General features: G+C 35.6%; 1 protein-coding gene across 1 annotated transcript; it reads left to right on the top strand.

The window, feature by feature from the left end:
• Positions 1-3,656: 3,656 nt before the first annotated feature.
• On the top strand, positions 3,657-9,140 carry LOC140955083 (uncharacterized). The gene is made up of 8 exons (XM_073406631.1): positions 3,657-4,477; positions 4,598-5,231; positions 5,299-5,655; positions 5,830-6,084; positions 6,148-6,326; positions 6,774-7,033; positions 7,604-7,654; positions 8,051-9,140. Exons 1-8 carry the CDS (start codon positions 4,277-4,279, stop codon positions 9,138-9,140), a joined length of 3,027 nt encoding a protein of 1,008 aa, XP_073262732.1. The 5' UTR covers positions 3,657-4,276.
• Positions 9,141-20,868: the final 11,728 nt, after the last annotated feature.

Here is a 20,868-nt window from a genome sequence, read left to right as displayed (position 1 = left end):
TTCGATGCCCCGGTTGCCGAAATTCAGTTGCCTTTGAATTTCGGGTGATCCCTCTTGAGCATGTATGCTTCCGCTACTTGTTCTACATCATACTTCTTCCTCAAACGGAGAAACGCTTTGACTCGGTGAGTTTCGCGGCATTCCGACTTCGATGCCCCGGTTGCCGAAATTCAGTTGCCTTTGAATTTTCGGGTGATCCCTCTTGAGCATGTATGCTTCCGCTACTTGTTCTACATCAGACTTCTTCCTCAAACGGAAACGCTTTGACTCGTGAGTTTCGCGGCATTCCGACTTCGATGCCCCGGTTGCCGAAATTCAGTTGCCTTTGAATTTCGGGTGATCCCTCTTGAGCATGTATGCTTCCGCTACTTGTTCTACATCATACTTCTTCCTCAAAACGGAGAAAACGCTTTGACTCGGTGAGTTTCGCGGCATTCCGACTTCGATGCCCCGGTTGCCGAAATTCAGTTGCCTTTGAATTTCGGGTGATCCCTCTTGAGCATGTATGCTTCCGCTACTTGTTCTACATCATACTTCTTCCTCAAACGGCGAAACGCTTTGACTCGGTGAGTTTTGCGGCATTCCGACTTCGATGCCCCGGTTGCCGAAATTCAGTTGCCTTTGAATTTCGGGTGATCCCTCTTGAGCATGTATGCTTCCGCTACTTGTTCTACATCATACTTCTTCCTCAAACGACGAAACGCTTTGACTCGGTGAGTTTCGCGCATTCTCGATGCTTCCGAAATTCAGTTGCCTTTGAATTTCGGGTGATCCCTCTTGAGCATGTATGCTTCCGCTACTTGTTCTACATCATACTTCTTCCTCAAACGCTTTGACTCGGTGAGTTTCGCGGCATTCCGACTTCGATGCCCCGGTTGCCGAAATTCAGTTGCCTTTGAATTTCGGTGATCCCTCTTGAGCATGTATGCTTTCGCTACTTGTTCTACATCATACTTCTTCCTCAAACGGCGAAACGCTTTTGACTCGGTGAGTTTCGCGGCATTCCGACTTCGATGCCCCGGTTGCCGAAATTCAGTTGCCTTTGAATTTCGGGTGGATCCCTCTTTGAGCATGTATGCTTCCGCTACTTGTTCTACATCATACTTCTTCCTCAAACGGCGAAACGCTTTGACTCGGTGAGTTTCGCGGCATTCCGACTTCGATGCCCCGGTTGCCGAAATTCAGTTGCCTTTGAATTTCGGGTGATCCCTCTTGAGCATGTATGCTTCCGCTACTTGTTCTACATCAGACTTCTTCCGTAAACGGCGAAACGCTTTGACTCGGTGAGTTTCGCGGCATTCCGACTTCGATTGCCGAAATTCAGTAATTTCATCCCTCTTGAGCATGTATGCTTCCGCTACTGTTCTATGATATCAAAAAGTATCATTTTATTTTACATATGTATTTATTGTTTTTATTTGAATTTTTTATAATAAGTGATGTGCTTTTTAGTAATGAAGTTTCTTTTAATGTTTCGATAGGTTTTTGGAGCTTAAATGAATTATTTCAGAAAATTCAACGTCGGAATTCAGAACAAAGAATTGAAGAGAAATTTAGTTGAAGATTGAAGCAAATCTTGGTTCAAATAAGTGCTCCAAATTTGCCCAAAAAAATCAATTATTTTCCAATTCTAGAAAAGAATATCATATGATCCATTTCAAGCCCAAACTTACCTTATGTTGTGTGCAAACTTCAACCATCAAACACTCAAGGTTTTCAATGTCAATCTTAGCCCAAATAATAGGTACAATTGTATACTTATTTGATGTTTAAATTCCAACCCCAAGTCAGCCCCAAATCAGCCTCCAAATCAGCCCAAGCACAATCCATGATCTTACATGTCCACACAACAAATAATATTTGATTTATTTTGGGCAATTAATTGATTCAAGAGGGCAAGCACATGGATGGAAAGCTGGAGGGGACATTGTGACATTATTTTGGGTCAACAAGAAGAAAGAAACAGCTCATAAAGGAGGAAGAAAAACGTGCACCAAAGTGTTCTCCAAGCTGGCCTGATTTAATTTTCCAGAACATCTTTCGGTGTTTTGCCCATAACTTTTGACTCAGATGTCAAAATGAGCTGTTCTTTAATGATCTGGAAAGCTCATAGAATTGCCTATAAATATGTCTCTAATAGCCATCTCCAGGGGAGGCTTCTAAGAGGGTCTAATTGCTGTCCAAAGTTAGAGTCAGATTTGTGTCCGAATTTTTTACTGAAATTCTGTTGTGTTCTTCTTTGTAGATTTCGGTTCTTTTAGTTTGTAAAACTTATTATTTCAGTTTGATTCAAGTTATTTCATGTTTATTAAAGTGTTCTTATATATAATCATGGTTGGCTAATCTCTTTCTTGGATCCAAATCAAGGATGATGGTGATTGAGGTGAGTTCTTTAAGATATGAATGAATCTTAATGTTTATCTTCTCATTTTCTTCATGAATGTTTTATTATTGCAAAGAAATTTTAGAAATCATTTAGGTAATGTTATATAATCTTGAATTTTTATGCACAAACCTTAGTTTTGGTATAGAGATTGCTTGATTCAATGTCTTACTTAATTTGAAAGTACTTTGTTCATTCTTAAGCAATAATTAATCTTCATCTTTTTAAACTTCATTGTAATATCTTCCGATCTAATATCACCATCGTTGATATTTAGGTTGAGTTATCTTTATATATGTTGAAGAAATCACCAATACATCACCATTAAAATTGATTTGGACCAAGACTTACTTTTTCTTGTCTTTTAAAATCTATTTACACGTTTTTCATCTTTGAAAACAAATCATCAATTATTTTCAACCAAGTTATGTTAATTTAATTTCTCTTGAGTTTTTTTTTGTTGTTACCTAGCTTAATTTCCAGATCTAGCTCTCTGTGGATATGACCTCGATCTTACCGAGTTAATTGCTACATCGCACACTCGTGCACTTGCGAGTTAAAACAAGCCGATCATAAAAAGCGGTTCAAGCAATTTTGGCGCCGTTGCCGGGGAGCTAGCAAGCAAAGGTAACAAATTTATATTTGATTATTGAAAAAATAAAAAAAAATTCATATAAATAAAAAAATCAAATGGCTGGTTTTACCGCCTAAAAAAAAAAAAAATTTGACCTCAACTTTTTGGATATTGGACTATTAATTGTTGGATTTTGGTTGGTTCAACCATTTTTCTTTTATTGTTTATTCTAGTTAGTTTCTAATATTTATTGTTTATATTATAAGGCTGGTTTTACCACCTTTTGTTTATTTTATTTTGTTGTTATTTATTGTTATTTTCTTTTATATTTATTGTTTGAAGTGCTTTGGCCCGGTATTACCGCCTCTTGTTTATTTTATTTTGTTGTTATTTATTGTTTTATTTCTTTTATATTTATTGTTGAAGTGCTTGGCCGGTATTACCGCCTCTTTATTCATGCTTGTTATACTTATCTTTTAATGTTATTGTTGTTAATATTGTTTATTAGTTGGAGAGTGAATTTCTTAATTTGTTGTATTTTTATTTTTTGAGCCATTACTTTATCTTGTACGTTTCATTTACTTTTATTTGCAATCTTTTTTTTTTTTTTTTTTTTTTTTTGTTTTTTTTCTCTCCTTTCCTTTCGTATTCATATAATTGTTATTTTATTATTATTATTATTATTATTATTATTATTATTTTATCATGGCTAATGTTGAAGATGTAGAGGGTGAAGGGAGTGTTCAAGGTAATGGACCTCCACAATTTAATGATCAACCTAATTTTCGAACTCTTAGAGAGTATCTTCACCCGGCTAGACAAAGTACACCTTCGTGTATTATCTTGCCTCTTAACCAACAAGCTTTCAATTTGAAACCGGGCATGATTCAACTTCTTCCCACATTTCACGGTATGGATTCTGAAAATCCATACATACACATTAAGGACTTTGAAGAGGTATGTAATACTTTTATTGATAGAACATGCACTGAGGAAACTATTCGGCTTAAATTGTTCCCATTCTCTCTAAAGGATAAAGCCAAGCTTTGGCTAAACTCCTTACGTCCTAGGTCTATAGGTACATGGAGAGAAATGCAAGCTGAATTTTTGAAAAAAATACTTCCCCACTCATAGGACGGCAGCCTTACAACGTCAAATGATGAATTTTTCTTGTAGTCCAAATGAGTCATTTCACCAAGCTTGGGAAAGGTTCAAAGACTTGTTAAATGCATGCCCCCACCATGGTTTTGAGATGTGGAGGTTAGTGAGTTTCTTCTACGACTCTCTTACCGCAGATTTTAAAAAAGCTAGTGTCAACCATGTGTAATGGTGAGTTTTATGACAAAGAACCAAGTGAAGCCTTCGATTTTTTTGATCAATTGGCTGAAAACACAAAGCAATGGGAGACTTCTCTCCCACTTCATGTTGAGTCTAGAAACACCATTTCTCATTCAAGTGGGAAGTTCCAATTAAAAGAGACTGATGATCTTAATGCTAGATTAGCCTCATTGGCTAGGAAAGTAGAGTCTCTTGAGATTAAAAAAGTGCATGTCATGAGTGAACAACAAGAGGAAAGTTGTGTTGTTTGTGAGAGCAAAGGGCATAGGACAACTGAGTGTCCTACCATTCCAGCCTTCAAGGAAGTGCTATATGGCCAAACTTCTGATTCAAGTAATGTTAGAAAGCCATTTTCAAACCAAGTAGGCAATCCCTACTCTGAGACCTATAATCCTGGATGGAGGAACCACCCAAATTTTGGATGGAGAAATGAGGGCTCTTCAGTACCTCAAACATTTCAACCTCCACCCCAACCATTTCATGCTCCCACACATAACACGTACCAACCACCTCATAAGAGATCCCTAGAGGATACTCTTCAACAATTCATGCAAACACAAGGAGGAATCAACAACCAAGCTTACAAATTTCAAGACCAGACCAATAGGACCTTAGATGACATTCGAAGTCAACTCACCAAGTTGACTCAATCACTAAGCATTCAAGAGAAGGGAAAGATCCCAGCTCAACCAATGCCAAATCCTAGAGGTCAGGTACACATGAGTGAATCCTCACTTAGTGAACCTTCAAACCATGAACAAGTCCAAGCCATCACTACCCTTAGAAGTGGAAAGATTGTTGACAAAGCTATAGGTTTTGGATTCCTAAAGGTATTGTGGAGGAGAAATCTAGGGAGAGTGAAGAGGGAATCAAAAACACAAGTGACAAATGAGAGTTTGAGTGACAAAGAAGGCGAGATAAATGAGAAAGAGATGAGTGAGAAAGGAGATGATTCAAGAAAAATTGGAGTCAAAGTGAGTGATTTTAGAATTTGTTCCTAGAGCACCATTTCCACAGAGGTTAGGGAAACCTAAACATGATCTTGTGAACTCGGAAATCTATGAATTGTTCAAACAAGTGAAAGTCAACATTCCACTCCTTGATGCAATTAAACAAGTCCCATCTTATGCAAAGTTCCTTAAGGACTTATGCACAGTCAAAAGGAGATTGAATGTGAAAGAAAGAGCCTTTCTAACTGAGCATGCTAGTGTCATCATCCAGTTTAAGACCCCTCCCAAATACAAAGATCCTGGTTGTCCTACCATTTCATGCATTATTGGAAGTCATAAGATAGACCAAGCTTTGTTGGATTTAGGAGCAAGTGTGAATTTGATACCCTACACTGTTTACGAACAATTAGGTTTAGGAGAAATCAAGCCTACTCGAATCACCCTTCAATTAGCTGATAGGTCAATCAAGATTCCTAGGGGTATTGTTGAGGATGTGTTGGTCCAAGTAGATAAATTCTACTTTCCTGTTGATTTTGTAGTGTTAGACACCGCACCTATTCAAGGTTCTAATGCTCCCATCCCAGTCATCTTTGGTAGACCTTTCCTAGCTACATCCAATGCTTTAATTAACTGTAGGAATGGGGTGATGAAATTGTCTTTTGGGAATATGACTGTGGAGATGAACATATTCAATGTCTCCAAACAAATTGGTGAACATGAGGACATTAGAGAGGTAGATTGGATCCAAACAATTTGTCAAGAACACTTTGAGAGAGAATGGGTAAAGGATCCATTGGAAAGAACTTTAATTAATGATGAAAGACTTTATTCTTTGGAATGTGTTGATGAGGAAGTAAGAGAACTCGAGACTTATCTAGATCCAATGCCTATTATGTCAATAGGTCAATGGACCCCATCGTTTGAGCCTTTGATTTCACCCCAAGTGAAAGTGGAGGCATCTCTTGTCCAACCTTATAAACCAGAAAGGAAGCCTTTACCGAGTGATCTTAAGTATGCATTTCTAGGGGAAGATGAATCATATCCTATTGTGATTTCATCAAAACTTAGCATAGAGCAGGAACAAGAACTTTTGAGAGTGGTGAGAAAACACAAGAAAGCAATTGGATGGAAAATCACTGACTTGCAAGGAATTAGCCCTCTTTTATGTACACATAGAATTTATCTTGAAGAAGAGGCTAAATCTGTGAGGCAAATGCAAAGACGACTGAACCCAAACATGAAGGAAGTAGTGAGAGGTGAAGTGCTTAAGCTACTTGATGCGGGTATCATTTACCCCATTGCAAACTCAAAATGGGTTAGTCCAACCCAAGTTGTCCCAAAAAAATCTGGAGTCACTGTCGTAAAAAATGAAAATAATGAGCTAGTACCAACTAGAATCCAAATTGGATGGCGTATGTGCATTGATTATCGTAAGTTGAACATGGTGACTAGGAAGGACCATTTTCCGCTTCCATTTTTAGACCAAGTGCTTGAAAGAGTAGCCGGAAGAGCTTTCTATTGTTTTCTTGATGGATACTCAGGTTACAACCAAATTGAGATTTCTTTAGAAGACCAAGAAAAAACCACTTTCACTTGTCCTTTTGGTACCTATGCTTATAGAAGAATGCCTTTTGGCTTATGTAATGCACCAGCCACTTTTCAAAGGTGTATGATGAGTATCTTTAGTGACATGGTGGAAAAGTTTTTGGAAGTTTTCATGGATGATTTTTCAGTTTATGGGGATTCTTATGAGTTGTGTCTAATGCATTTAGACAAAGTTCTTGAAAGATGTGAAGAGAGAAATCTTGTACTTAATTGGGAGAAGTGTCATTTTATGGTGACACATGGCATTGTCTTAGGTCACATTGTCTCTTCAAAAGGGATAGAGGTGGATAAGTCAAAAATTGAAGTCACTCAAAAATTACCTACCCCTAGGACTGTGAAAGATGTGAGATCCTTTTTAGGACACGCTGGTTTCTATCGAAGATTCATTCATTCTTTTAGTACCATTGCCAAACCATTGTGTAACTTGTTGTCACAAGATGTCCAATTTGATTGGACATCAAAATGTCAAGAAGCTTTTGAAAAGCTTAAAGGGTTGTTGACCACTGCACCAATCATGCAAGCTCCTGATTGGTCTTTACCATTTGAACTGATGTGTGATGCTAGTGATTTTGCGGTTGGGGCTGTTTTAGGGCAAAGAAAAGATAAGAAGCCTCATGTCATTTATTATGCTAGCAAGACTTTGAATGATGCTCAATTGAATTACACTACAACCGAAAAAGAACTCTTAGCTGTGGTCTTTGCATTAGACAAGTTCAGGTCTTATTTGGTTGGATCTCTTGTTATTGTTTTCACTGATCATGCAGCATTGAAATACTTGCTCACAAAACAGGATGCCAAGCCACGTTTGATTCGATGGATCCTCCTACTCCAAGAGTTTAACCTTGAAATTCGAGATAAAAAGGGAGTAGAGAATGTAGTGGCTGATCATTTGTCTCGTCTTTCAAGCTATGAGACCATAACTGATGAATCTCCAATAAATGAATTCTTTGCTGATGAAAATTTATTTTGTGCAGGTATTGTTTCCTACATTGGCTCTCCATGGTATGCTGACATAGCAAATTACCTAGCCACAAGTCAGATTCCTTCTCATTGGTCTAAACTTGATAAACAAAAATTCTTGCGCAACGTGCGTACTTTTTTTTAGGATGAACCCTACCTATTTAAATATTGCCCTGACCAAATTGTTAGGCGGTGCATCCCTGATCATGAAATTCCAAGTGTCATTAATTTTTGTCATGCATTAGCCTGTGGTGGGCATTTCTCTTCCAAGAAAACCACTGCCAAGATCTTGCAATGTGGTTTTTATTGGCCCACTATGTTCAAAGATGTCCATGCTTTCTGTGTTGCATGTGACCGATGTCAACGACTAGGTAACCTCACTAGGCGTAACATGATGCCCCTTAACCCCATTCTTGTTTTGGAAATATTTGATTGTTGGGGGATTGATTTCATGAGACCTTTTCCAAGTTCATTTGGCTACCACTTCATCCTTGTAGCTGTTGATTATGTGTCTAAATGGGTGGAGGCCATTGCATCTCGCACCAATGACCATCGAGTTGTTGTCAAATTCTTGAAAGAAAATATTTTCTCTTGTTTTGGCATGCCCCGGGCTATGATTAGTGATGGGGGAAAGCATTTTTGTAACAAGCCCGTTGGGATGTTGATGAGAAAATATGGTGTAATTCACAAGGTCAGTACCCCATATCACCCACAGACTAGTGGCCAAGCTGAGTTGGCAAATAGGGAGATCAAGAACATTTTAGAGAAAACAGTCAATCCAAACCGTAAGGATTGGTCCCTACGACTAGTTGATGCTTTGTGGGCATATCGCACTACTTACAAGACCTCTTTAGGAATGTCTCCTTATAGGCTAGTTTATGGCAAACCTTGTCATCTCCCTGTTGAGATTGAGCATCGTGCATATTGGGCCATCCGACAATTCAATGACAATGAAAATGAAGTTGGCAAAAATAGAAAGCTTCAATTGGATGAATTAGAGGAGCTGAGAAATGATGCATTTGAAAATGCAAAAATTTCAAAACATAAGATGCAAGTTTTGCATGATAAACATATTTTTAGAAAATCCTTTCATATTGGTCAAAAGGTTCTCTTGTATAATTCACGATTACATCTCTTTCCTGGGAAGTTGAGGACAAAATGGATTGATCCATTTGTGATTAAATCCATATCTGAGCATGGTGCATTTGAGGTAGAAAATCCTAAGAATGGAAATGTTTTCAAAGTAAATGGTCATCAATTGAAACCTTATCTTGAAAACGTTGTGGCTGAAGTTGAGACATTGGATCTTGAAGATCCAATACCATTGTAGTATCACAAGTAATGAGTTTTTATTTTTATTTTTTCATTTATTTTTTATTATTTTTTTTTCTTTTCTTCTTTCTTCCATCTTTTATATTTTCTTGTTCATGCATTAGGGACAATGCAGTATTTTAAGTTGGGGGGTGTGAGGTTCTTTATTTTCAAAAAAAAAAAAAATAAAAAAAAATCAATGTTTTCTTTTAGTTGTGATATGCAGGTTAAAAAAAAAAATCAAGCAAGAAGTCAGCTCATGTCCAAGTCAATCAGACATTCATCCTTGAAAACAAAAGGGGAGTAACAGTTTTCTAATCGTTATACTTTTCTTCTCTTTCTTTTTTACATTGAGGATAATGTAAAACTTAATTTTAGATATTTGATTATGTTGAATGCTTGAGATAACCATGCTTGTTTAAAAAAAAAAAAAAAAAAACTTGCATTCGAATGTGAATGAGACTTGTTTAGGATCAACATTACATTTTTGGATTCATTATTGTGTTGAACATTGCATGCTTTAATTTGGGATAGATAATATCTTATAAAGCAAGATATAGCATACTTTTTTTTTAAGATTATTGAAGTACATCTTTCCTTGTAAAAGTTGTGTGAGTTGTGTGATTATGCATGAAAGATGAGTGTGATGCTTTACTTGTGATTATCCCTTTTGATCTAGTCCTAAACATGGTTTAAGTAAATAAAGTAATAATTATTACACAAATAAATAAATAAATGTGTACAAAGTTCTATCTACTCCAATGTTTTGAGTTGCTCAGTAACTAGGGGTATTCATCACAAATGTTTATCTTTACGTCAAAAGGCAGCTTGAAATATGAGTATGCAAAAGCACTTTAAGTTTGTGACTTTGTGAGTAACCGGTGCATTCATCACAAATGTTTGTATTCGTGTCAAAATGGAAAAATGACCACTTAAAAGAAAAAGAATAAATAATATCTTCAAAAAAAAAAGAAAAAAAAAAAAGGGAAAAAATATATATAGATATTTCTTTAGTTTGCTACCTTGTTTGTAGTAGTGAAAAGGGAAGATTACAAGTTGAGTTTTCGCGTGAATCAATTATGTTGGTTGCATGATAAATACGATTGAATTTGGAATTTTGGTATGGATTTTTGACTTTAGAGCATGTGAGTATGCTTATTTTTCTTTATTTGCTATTGTGTGCACCAAGTTAAAGATACCAATGTTTGCATGATAGGTCCTTTAAGTGTGATGAGTCGAGCCTAATTATGTTATTATTATTGTTTTTATTTTAAAGGTTTTATGTTTTGTTTTGCTTGAGGACTAGCAAAATCTAAGTTGGGGGGTGTGATTGTGCATCAAAAGTATCATTAAGTCTTTTATTTTACATATGTATTTATTGTTTTTATTTGGGTTTTTATAATAAGTGATGTGTTTTTTAGTAATGAAGTTTCTTTTAATGTTTCGATAGGTTTTTGGAGCTTAAATGAATTATTTCAGAAAATTCAACGTCAGAATTCGGAACAAAGAATTGAAGAGAAATTTAGTTGAAGATTGAAGCAAATCTTGGTTCAAATTAGTGCTCTAAATTTGCCCCAAAAATCAATTCTATTCCAATTCTAGAAAAGAATATCATATGATCTATTTCAAGCCCAAACTTGCCTTATGTTGTGTGCAAACTTCAACCATCAAACACTCAAGGTTTCAATGTCAATCTTAGCCCAAATAATATGTACATTTGTATACTTATTTGATGCTCAAATTCAGCCTCAAGTTCAGCCCCAAATCAGCCCCAAATCAGCCCAATCACAATCCATGATCTTACATGTCCACACAACAAATAACATTTGATTTATTTTGGGCAATTAATTGATCCAAGAGGGCAAGCACATGGATGGAAAGCTGGAGGGGACATTGTGACATTATTTTGGGTCAAAAAGAAGAAAGAAACAGCTCATAAAGGAGGAAGAAAAACGTGCACCAAAGTGTTCTCCAAGCTGGCCTGATTTAATTTTCCAGAACACCTTTCGGTGTTTTGCCCATAACTGTTGACTCAGATGTCAAAATGAGCTGTTCTTTAATGATATGGAAAGATAACAGAATTGCCTATAAATATGTCTCTAATAGCTATCTCCAGGGGAGGCTTCTAAGAGGGTCGAATTTCTGTCCAAAGTTAGAGTCAGATTTGTGTCCGAATTTTTACTGAAATTCTGTTGTGTTCTTCTTTGTAGATTTCGGTTCTTTAGTTTGTAAAACTTATTATTTCAGTTTGATTCAAGTTATTTCATGTTTATTAAAGTGTTCTTATATATAATCATGGTTGGCTAATCTCTTTCTTGGATCCAAATCAAGGATGATGGTGATTGAGGTGAGTTCTTTAAGATATGAATGAATCTTAATGTTTATCTTCTCATTTTCTTCATGAATGTTTTATTATTGCAAAGAAATTTTAGAAATCATTTAGGTAATGTTATAATCTTGAATTTTTATGCACAAACCTTAGTTTTGGTATAGAGATTGCTTGATTCAATGTCTTACTTAATTTGAAAGTATTTGTTCATTCTTAAGCAATAATTAATCTTCATCCTTTTAAACTTCATTGTAATATCTTCCGATCTAATATCACCATCGTTGATATTAGGTTGAGTTATCTTATATATGTTGAAGAAATCACCAATACATCACCATTAAAATTGATTTGGACCAAGACTTACTTTTTCTTGTCTTTTAAAATCTATTTACACGTTTTCATCTTTGAAAACAAATCCATCAATTATTTTCAACCAAGTTATTGTTAATTTAATTTCTCTTGAGTTTTTGTTGTTGTTACCTAGCTTAATTTCCAGATCTAGCTCTCTGTGGATATGACCTCGATCTTACCGAGTTAATTGCTACATCGCACACTCGTGCACTTGCGAGTTAAAACAAGTCGATCATAAAAAGCGGTCAAGCAATTTTGGCGCCGTTGCCGGGGAGCTAGCAAGCAAAGGTAACAAATTTATATTTTATTATTGAAAAATAAAATAAAAATTCATATAAATAAAAAATCAAATGGCTGGTTTTACCGCCTAAAAAAAAAAAATTTGACCTCAACTTTTTGGATATTGGACTATTAATTGTTGGATTTTGGTTGGTTCAACCATTTTTCTTTTATTGTTTATTCTAGTTAGTTTCTAATATTTATTGTTTATATTATAAGGCTGGTTTTACCGCCTTTTGTTTATTTTATTTTGTTGTTGTTATTTCTCTTATATTTATTGTCTGAAGTGTTTGGCCGGTATTACCGCCTCTTGTTTATTTTATTTTGTTGTTATTTATTGTTATTATTTCTTTTATATTTATTGTTTTGAAGTGCTTGGCCGGTATTACCGCCTCTTTATTCATGCTTGTTATACTTATCTTTTAATGTTTATTGTTGTTAATATTGTTTATTAGTTGGAGAGTGAATTTCTTAATTTGTTGTATTTTTATTTTTGAGCCATTACTTTATCTTGTACGTTTCATTTACTTTTATTTGCAATCTTTTTTTTTTTTTTTTGTTTTTTCTCTCCTTTCCTTTCGTATTCATATAATTGTTATTTTATTATTATTTTATTATTATTATTTTATCATGGCTAATGTTGAAGATGTAGAGGGTGAAGGGAGTGTTCAAGGTAATGGACCTCCACAATTTAATGATCAACCTAATTTTCAAACTCTTAGAGAGTATCTTCACCCGGCTAGACAAAGTACACCTTCGTGTATTATCTTGCCTCTTAACCAACAAGCTTTCAATTTGAAACCGGGCATGATTCAACTTCTTCCCACATTTCACGGTATTGGATTCTGAAAATCCATACATACACATTAAGGACTTTGAAGAGGTATGTAATACTTTTATTGATAGAACATGCACTGAGGAAACTATTCGGCTTAAATTGTTCCCATTCTCTCTAAAGGATAAAGCCAAGTTTTGGCTAAACTCCTTACGTCCTAGGTCTATAGGTACATGGAGAGAAATGCAAGCTGAATTTTTGAAAAAAATACTTCCCCACTCATAGGACGGCAGCCTTACAACGTCAAATTGATGAATTTTTCTTGTAGTCCAAATGAGTCATTTCACCAAGCTTGGGAAAGGTTCAAAGACTTGTTAAATGCATGCCCCCACCATGGTTTTGAGATGTGGAGGTTAGTGAGTTTCTTCTACGACTCTCTTACCGCAGATTTTAAAAAGCTAGTGTCAACCATGTGTAATGGTGAGTTTTATGACAAAGAACCAAGTGAAGCCTTCGATTTTTTTGATCAATTGGCTGAAAACACAAAGCAATGGGAGACTTCTCTCCCACTTCATGTTGAGTCTAGAAACACCATTTCTCATTCAAGTGGGAAGTTCCAATTAAAAGAGACTGATGATCTTTAATGCTAGATTAGCCTCATTGGCTAGGAAAGTAGAGTCTCTTGAGATTAAAAAAGTGCATGTCATGAGTGAAACAACAAGAGGAAAGTTGTGTTGTTTGTGAGAGCAAAAGGGCATAGGACAACTGAGTGTCCTACCATTCCAGCCTTCAAGGAAGTGCTATATGGCCAAACTTCTGATTCAAGTAATGTTAGAAAGCCATTTTCAAACCAAGTAGGCAATCCCTACTCTGAGACCTATAATCCTGGATGGAGGAACCACCCAAATTTGGATGGAGAAATGAGGGCTCTTCAGTACCTCAAACATTTCAACCTCCACCCCAACCATTTCATGCTCCCACACATAACACGTACCAACCACCTCATAAGAGATCCCTAGAGGATACTCTTTCAACAATTTCATGCAAACACAAGGAGGAATCAACAACCAAGCTTACAAATTTCAAGACCAGACCAATAGGACCTTAGATGACATTCGAAGTCAACTCACCAAGTTGACTCAATCACTAAGCATTCAAGAGAAGGGAAAGATCCCAGCTCAACCAATGCCAAATCCTAGAGGTCAGGTACACATGAGTGAATCCTCACTTAGTGAACCTTCAAACCATGAACAAGTCCAAGCCATCACTACCCTTAGAAGTGGAAAGATTGTTGACAAAGCTATAGGTTTTGGGATTCCTAAAGGTATTGTGGAGGAGAAATCTAGGGAGAGTGAAGAGGGAATCAAAACACAAGTGACAAATGAGAGTTTGAGTGACAAAGAAGGCGAGATAAATGAGAAAGAGATGAGTGAGAAAGGAGATGATTCAAGAAAAAATTGGAGTCAAAGTGAAGTGATTTAGAATTTGTTCCTAGAGCACCATTTCCACAGAGGTTAGGGAAACCTAAACATGATCTTATGAACTCGGAAATCTATGAATTGTTCAAACAAGTGAAAGTCAACATTCCACTCCTTGATGCAATTAAAACAAGTCCCATCTTATGCAAAGTTCCTTAAGGACTTATGCACAGTCAAAAGGAGATTGAATGTGAAAGAAAGAGCCTTTCTAACTGAGCATGCTAGTGTCATCATCCAGTTTAAGACCCCTCCCAAATACAAAGATCCTGGTTGTCCTACCATTTCATGCATTATTGGAAGTCATAAGATAGACCAAGCTTTGTTGGATTAGGAGCAAGTGTGAATTTGATACCCTACACTGTTTACGAACAATTAGGTTTAGGAGAAATCAAGCCTACTCGAATCACCCTTCAATTAGCTGATAGGTCAATCAAAGATTTCCTAGGGGTATTGTTGAGGATGTGTTGGTCCAAGTAGATAAATTCTACTTTCCTGTTGATTTTTGTAGTGTTAGACACCGCACCTATTCAAGGTTCTTAATGCTCCCATCCCAGTCATCTTTGGTAGACCTTTCTAGCTACATCCAATGCTTTAATTAACTGTAGGAAATGGGGTGATGAAATTGTCTTTTGGGAATATGACTGTGGAGATGAACATATTTCAATGTCTCCAAACAAATTGGTGAACATGAGGACATTAGAGAGGTAGATTTGGATCCAAACAATTTGTCAAGAACACTTTTGAGAGAGAATGGGTAAAGGATCCATTGGAAAGAACTTTAATTAATGATGAAAGACTTTATTCTTTGGAATGTGTTGATGAGGAAGTAAGAGAACTCGAGACTTATCTAGATCCAATGCCTATTATGTCAATAGGTCAATGGACCCCATCGTTTGAGCCTTTGATTTCACCCCAAGTGAAAGTGAGGCATCTCTTGTCCAACCTTATAAACCAGAAAGGAAGCCTTTACCGAGTGATCTTAAGTATGCATTTCTAGGGGAAGATGAATCATATCCTATTGTGATTTCATCAAAACTTAGCATAGAGCAGAACAAGAACTTTTGAGAGTGGTGAGAAAAACACAAGAAAGCAATTGGATGGAAAATCACTGACTTGCAAGGAATTAGCCCTCTTTTATGTACACATAGAATTTATCTTGAAGAAGAGGCTAAATCTGTGAGGCAAATGCAAAAGACGACTGAACCCAAACATGAAGGAAGTAGTGAGAGGTGAAGTGCTTAAGCTACTTGATGCGGGTATCATTTACCCCATTGCAAAACTCAAAATGGGTTAGTCCAACCCAAGTTGTCCCAAAAAAATCTGGAGTCACTGTCGTAAAAAATGAAAATAATGAGCTAGTACCAACTAGAATCCAAATTGGATGGCGTATGTGCATTGATTATCGTAAGTTGAACATGGTGACTAGGAAGACCATTTTCCGCTTCCATTTTTAGACCAAGTGCTTGAAAGAGTAGCCGGAAGAGCTTTCTATTGTTTTCTTGATGGATACTCAGGTTACAACCAAATTGAGATTTCTTTAGAAGACCAAGAAAAAACCACTTTCACTTGTCCTTTTGGTACCTATGCTTATAGAAAAATGCCTTTTGGCTTATGTAATGCACCAGCCACTTTTCAAAGGTGTATGATGAGTATCTTTAGTGACATGGTGGAAAAGTTTTTGGAAGTTTTCATGGATGATTTTTCAGTTTATGGGGATTCTTATGAGTTGTGTCTAATGCATTTAGACAAAGTTCTTGAAAGATGTGAAGAGAGAAATCTTGTACTTAATTGGGAGAAGTGTCATTTTATGGTGACACATGGCATTGTCTTAGGTCACATTGTCTCTTCAAAAGGGATAGAGGTGGATAAGTCAAAAATTGAAGTCACTCAAAAATTACCTACCCCTAGGACTGTGAAAGATGTGAGATCCTTTTTAGGACACGCTGGTTTCTATCGAAGATTCATTCATTCTTTTAGTACCCATTGCCAAACCATTGTGTAACTTGTTGTCACAAGATGTCCAATTTGATTGGACATCAAATGTCAAGAAGCTTTTTGAAAAGCTTAAAGGGTTGTTGACCACTGCACCAATCATGCAAGCTCCTGATTGGTCTTTACCATTTGAAACTGATGTGTGATGCTAGTGATTTTGCGGTTGGGGCTGTTTTAGGGCAAAGAAAAGATAAGAAGCCTCATGTCATTTATTATGCTAGCAAGACTTTGAATGATGCTCAATTGAATTACACTACAACCGAAAAAGAACTCTTAGCTGTGGTCTTTGCATTAGACAAGTTCAGGTCTTATTTGGTTGGATCTCTTGTTATTGTTTTCACTGATCATGCAGCATTGAAATACTTGCTCACAAAACAGGATGCCAAGGCCACGTTTGATTCGATGGATCCTCCTACTCCAAGAGTTTAACCTTGAAATTCGAGATAAAAAGGGAGTAGAGAATGTAGTGGCTGATCATTTGTCCGTCTTTCAAGCTATGAGACCATAACTGATGAATCTCCAATAAATGAATTCTTTGCTGATGAAAATTTATTTTGTGCAGGTATGTTTCCTACATTGGCTCTCCATGGTATGCTGACATAGCAAATTACCTAGCCACAAGTCAGATTCCTTCTCATTGGTCTAAACTTGATAAACAAAAATTCTTGCGCAACGTGCGTACTTTTTTTTAGGATGACCCTACCTATTTAAATATTGCCCTAACCAAATTGTTAGGCGGTGCATCCTGATCATGAAATTCCAAGTGTCATTAATTTTTGTCATGCATTAGCCTGTGGTGGGCATTTCTCTTCCAAGAAAACCACTGCCAAGATCTTGCAATGTGGTTTTTATTGGCCCACTATGTTCAAAGATGTCCATGCTTTCTGTGTTGCATGTGACCGATGTCAACGACTAGGTAACCTCACTAGGCGTAACATGATGCCCCTTAACCCCCATTCTTGTTTTGGAAATATTTGATTGTTGGGATTGATTTCATGGACCTTTTCCAAGTTCATTTGGCTACCACTTCATCCTTGTAGCTGTTGATTATGTGTCTAAATGGTGGAGGCCATTGCATCTCGCACCAATGACCATCGAGTTGTTGTCAAATTCTTGAAAGAAAATATTTTCTCTTGTTTTGGCATGCCCCGGGCTATGATTAGTGATGGGGGAAAGCATTTTTTGTAACAAGCCCGTTGGGATGTTGATGAGAAATATGGTGTAATTCACAAGGTCAGTACCCCATATCACCCACAGACTAGTGGCCAAGCTGAGTTGGCAAATAGGGAGATCAAGAACATTTTAGAGAAAACAGTCAATCCAAACCGTAAGGATTGGTCCCTACGACTAGTTGATGCTTTGTGGGCATATCGCACTACTTACAAGACCTCTTTAGGAATGTCTCCTTATAGGCTAGTTTATGGAAACCTTGTCATCTCCCTGTTGAGATTGAGCATCGTGCATATTGGGCCATCCGACAATTCAATGACAATGAAAATGAAGTTGGCAAAAATAGAAGCTTCAATTGGATGAATTAGAGGAGCTGAGAAATGATGCATTTGAAAATGCAAAAATTTCAAAACATAAGATGCAAAGTTTTGCATGATAAACATATTTTTAGAAAATCCTTTCATATTGGTCAAAAGGTTCTCTTGTATAATTCACGATTACATCTCTTTCCTGGGAAGTTGAGGACAAAATGGATTGATCCATTTGTGATTAAATCCATATCTGAGCATGGTGCATTTGAGGTAGAAAATCCTAAGAATGGAAATGTTTTCAAAGTAAATGGTCATCATTGAAACCTTTATCTTGAAAACGTTGTGGCTGAAGTTGAGACATTGGATCTTGAAGATCCAATACCATTGTAGTATCACAAGTAATGAGTTTTTATTTTTTATTTTTCATTTTTTTTATTTTTTTTATTTTCTTTCTTCCATCTCTTTATATTTTCTTGTTCATGCATTAGGGACAATGCATAATTTTCCAGTTGGGGGGTGTGAGGTTCTTTATTTTCACAAAAAAAAATAAAAAATAAAAAAAATCAATGTTTTCTTTTAGTTGTGATATGCAGGTTAAAAAAAAAAATCAAGCAAGAAGTCAGCTCATGTCCAAGTCAATCAGACATTCATCCTTGAAAACAAAAGGGGAGTAACAGTTTTCTAATCGTTATACTTTTCTTCTCTTTCTTTTTTTTATTGAGGATAATGTAAAAACTTAATTTTAGATATTTGATTATGTTGAATGCTTGAGATAACCATGCTTGTTTAAAAAAAAAAAAAAAATTGCATTCGAATGTGAATGAGACTTGTTTAGGATCAACATTACATTTTTGGATTTCATTATTGTGTTGAACATTGCATGCTTTAATTTGGGATAGATAATATCTTATAAAGCAAGATATAGCATACTTTTTTTTAAAAAGATTATTGAAGTACATCTTTCCTTGTAAAAGTTGTGTGAGTTGTGATTATGCATGAAAGATGAGTGTGATGCTTTACTTGTGATTATCCCTTTTGATCTAGTCCTAAAACATGGTTTAAGTAAATAAAGTAATAATTATTACACAAATAAATAAATAAATGTGTGTACAAAGTTCTATCTACTCCAATGTTTTGAGTTGCTCAGTAACTAGGTATTCATCACAAATGTTTATCTTTACGTCAAAAGGCAGCTTGAAATATGAGTATGCAAAAGCACTTTAAGTTTGTGACTTTGTGAGTAACCGGGTGCATTCATCACAAATGTTTGTATTCGCGTCAAAAGGGAAGTGGACCACTTAAAGAAAAAGAATAAATAATATCTTCAAAAAAAAAGAAAAAAAAAAAAAAAGGGAAAAAATATATAGATATTTCTTTAGTTTGCTACCTTGTTTGTAGTAGTGAAAAGGAAGATTACATGTTGAGTTTTCGCGTGAATCAATTATGTTGGTTGCATGATAAATACGATTGAATTTGGAATTTTGTATGGATGTTTGATTAGAGAATGTGAGTATGCTTATTTTTCTTTATTTGTATTGTGTACACTAAGTTAAAGATACCAATGTTTGCATGATAGGTCCTTAAGTGTGATGAGTCGAGCCTAATTATGTTATATTATTCTTTTTATTTCCAAAAGGTTTTATGTTTTGTTTTTGCTTGAGGACTAGCAAAATCTAAGTTGGGGTGTGATTGTGCATCAAAAGTATCATTAAGTCTTTTATTTTACATATGTATTTATTGTTTTTATTTGAATTTTTTATAATAAGTGATGTGCTTTTTAGTAATGAAGTTTCTTTTAATGTTTCGATAGGTTTTTGGAGCTTAAATGAATTATTTCAGAAAAATTCAACGTCGGAATTCAGAACAAAGAATTGAAGAGAAATTTAGTTGAAGATTGAAGCAAATCTTGGTTCAAATAAGTGCTCCAAATTTGCCCAAAAAATCAATTATTTTCCAATTCTAGAAAAGAATATCATATGATCCATTTCAAGCCCAAAACTTACCTTATGTTGTGTGCAAACTTCAACCATCAAACACTCAAGGTTTCAATGTCAATCTTAGCCCAAATAATATACAATTGTATACTTATTTGATGTTTAAATCCAACCCCAAATCAGCCCCAAATCAGCCTCCAAATCAGCCAAGCACAATCCATGATCTTACATGTCCACACAACAAATAATATTTGATTTATTTTGGCAATTAATTGATTCAAGAGGGCAAGCACATGGATGGAAGCTGGAGGGGACATTGTGACATTATTTTGGGTCAAACAAGAAGAAAGAAACAGCTCATAAAGGAGGAAGAAAAACGTGCACCAAAGTGTTCTCCAAGCTGGCCTGATTTAATTTTCCAGAACATCTTTCGGTGTTTTGCCCATAACTTGACTCAGATGTCCAAATGAGATGTTCTTTAATGATCTGGAAAGCTCATATAATTGCCTATAAATATGTCTCTAATAGCCATCTCCAGGGGAGGCTTCTAAGAGGGTCGAATTGCTGTCCAAAGTTAGAGTCAAATTTGTGTCCGAATTTTTACTGAAATTCTGTTGTGTTCTTCTTTGTAGATTTCGGTTCTTTAGTTTGTAAAACTTATTATTTCAATTTGATTCAAGTTATTTCATGTTTATTAAAGTGTTCTTATATATAATCATGGTTGGCTAATCTCTTTCTTGGATCCAAATCAAGGATGATGGTGATTGAGGTGAGTTCTTTAAGGATACCAATGTTTGATTTAGAGAATGTGAGTATGCTTATTTTTCTTTATTTGGTATTGTGTACACTAAGTTAAAGATACCAATGTTCATGATAGGTCCTTCGAGCCTAATTATGTTATTATTATTCTTTTTATTTCAAAGTTTTATGTTTTGTTTTGCTTGAGGACTAGCAAAATCTAAGTTGGGGGGTGTGATTGTGCATCAAAAGTATCATTAAGTCTTTTATTTTACATATGTATTTATTGTTTTTATTTGAATTTTTTATAATAAGTGATGTGCTTTTTAGTAATGAAGTTTCTTTAATGTTTCGATAGGTTTTTGGAGCTTAAATGAATTATTTCAGAAA

The sequence above is a fragment of the Populus alba genome, chromosome 19 (assembly GCF_005239225.2).
Source record: "Populus alba chromosome 19, ASM523922v2, whole genome shotgun sequence".
Classification (NCBI taxonomy): Eukaryota; Viridiplantae; Streptophyta; class Magnoliopsida; order Malpighiales; family Salicaceae; genus Populus; species Populus alba.
Note: the sequence above shows the minus strand (reverse complement) of the source record. Positions and strands in the feature narration are given on the sequence as shown.

Coding starts and splice junctions, on each gene's coding strand:
- LOC140955083 (XM_073406631.1), top strand. CDS start 4,277: ATGTGTAATGGTGAGTTTTATGACAAAGAACCAAGTGAAGCCTTCGAT. Junction 4,478..4,597: donor TAGCCTCATTGGCTAGGAAA/GTAGAGTCTCTT, acceptor CCAGCCTTCAAG/GAAGTGCTATATGGCCAAAC. Junction 6,085..6,147: donor AAGACTTTATTCTTTGGAAT/GTGTTGATGAGG, acceptor TTATGTCAATAG/GTCAATGGACCCCATCGTTT.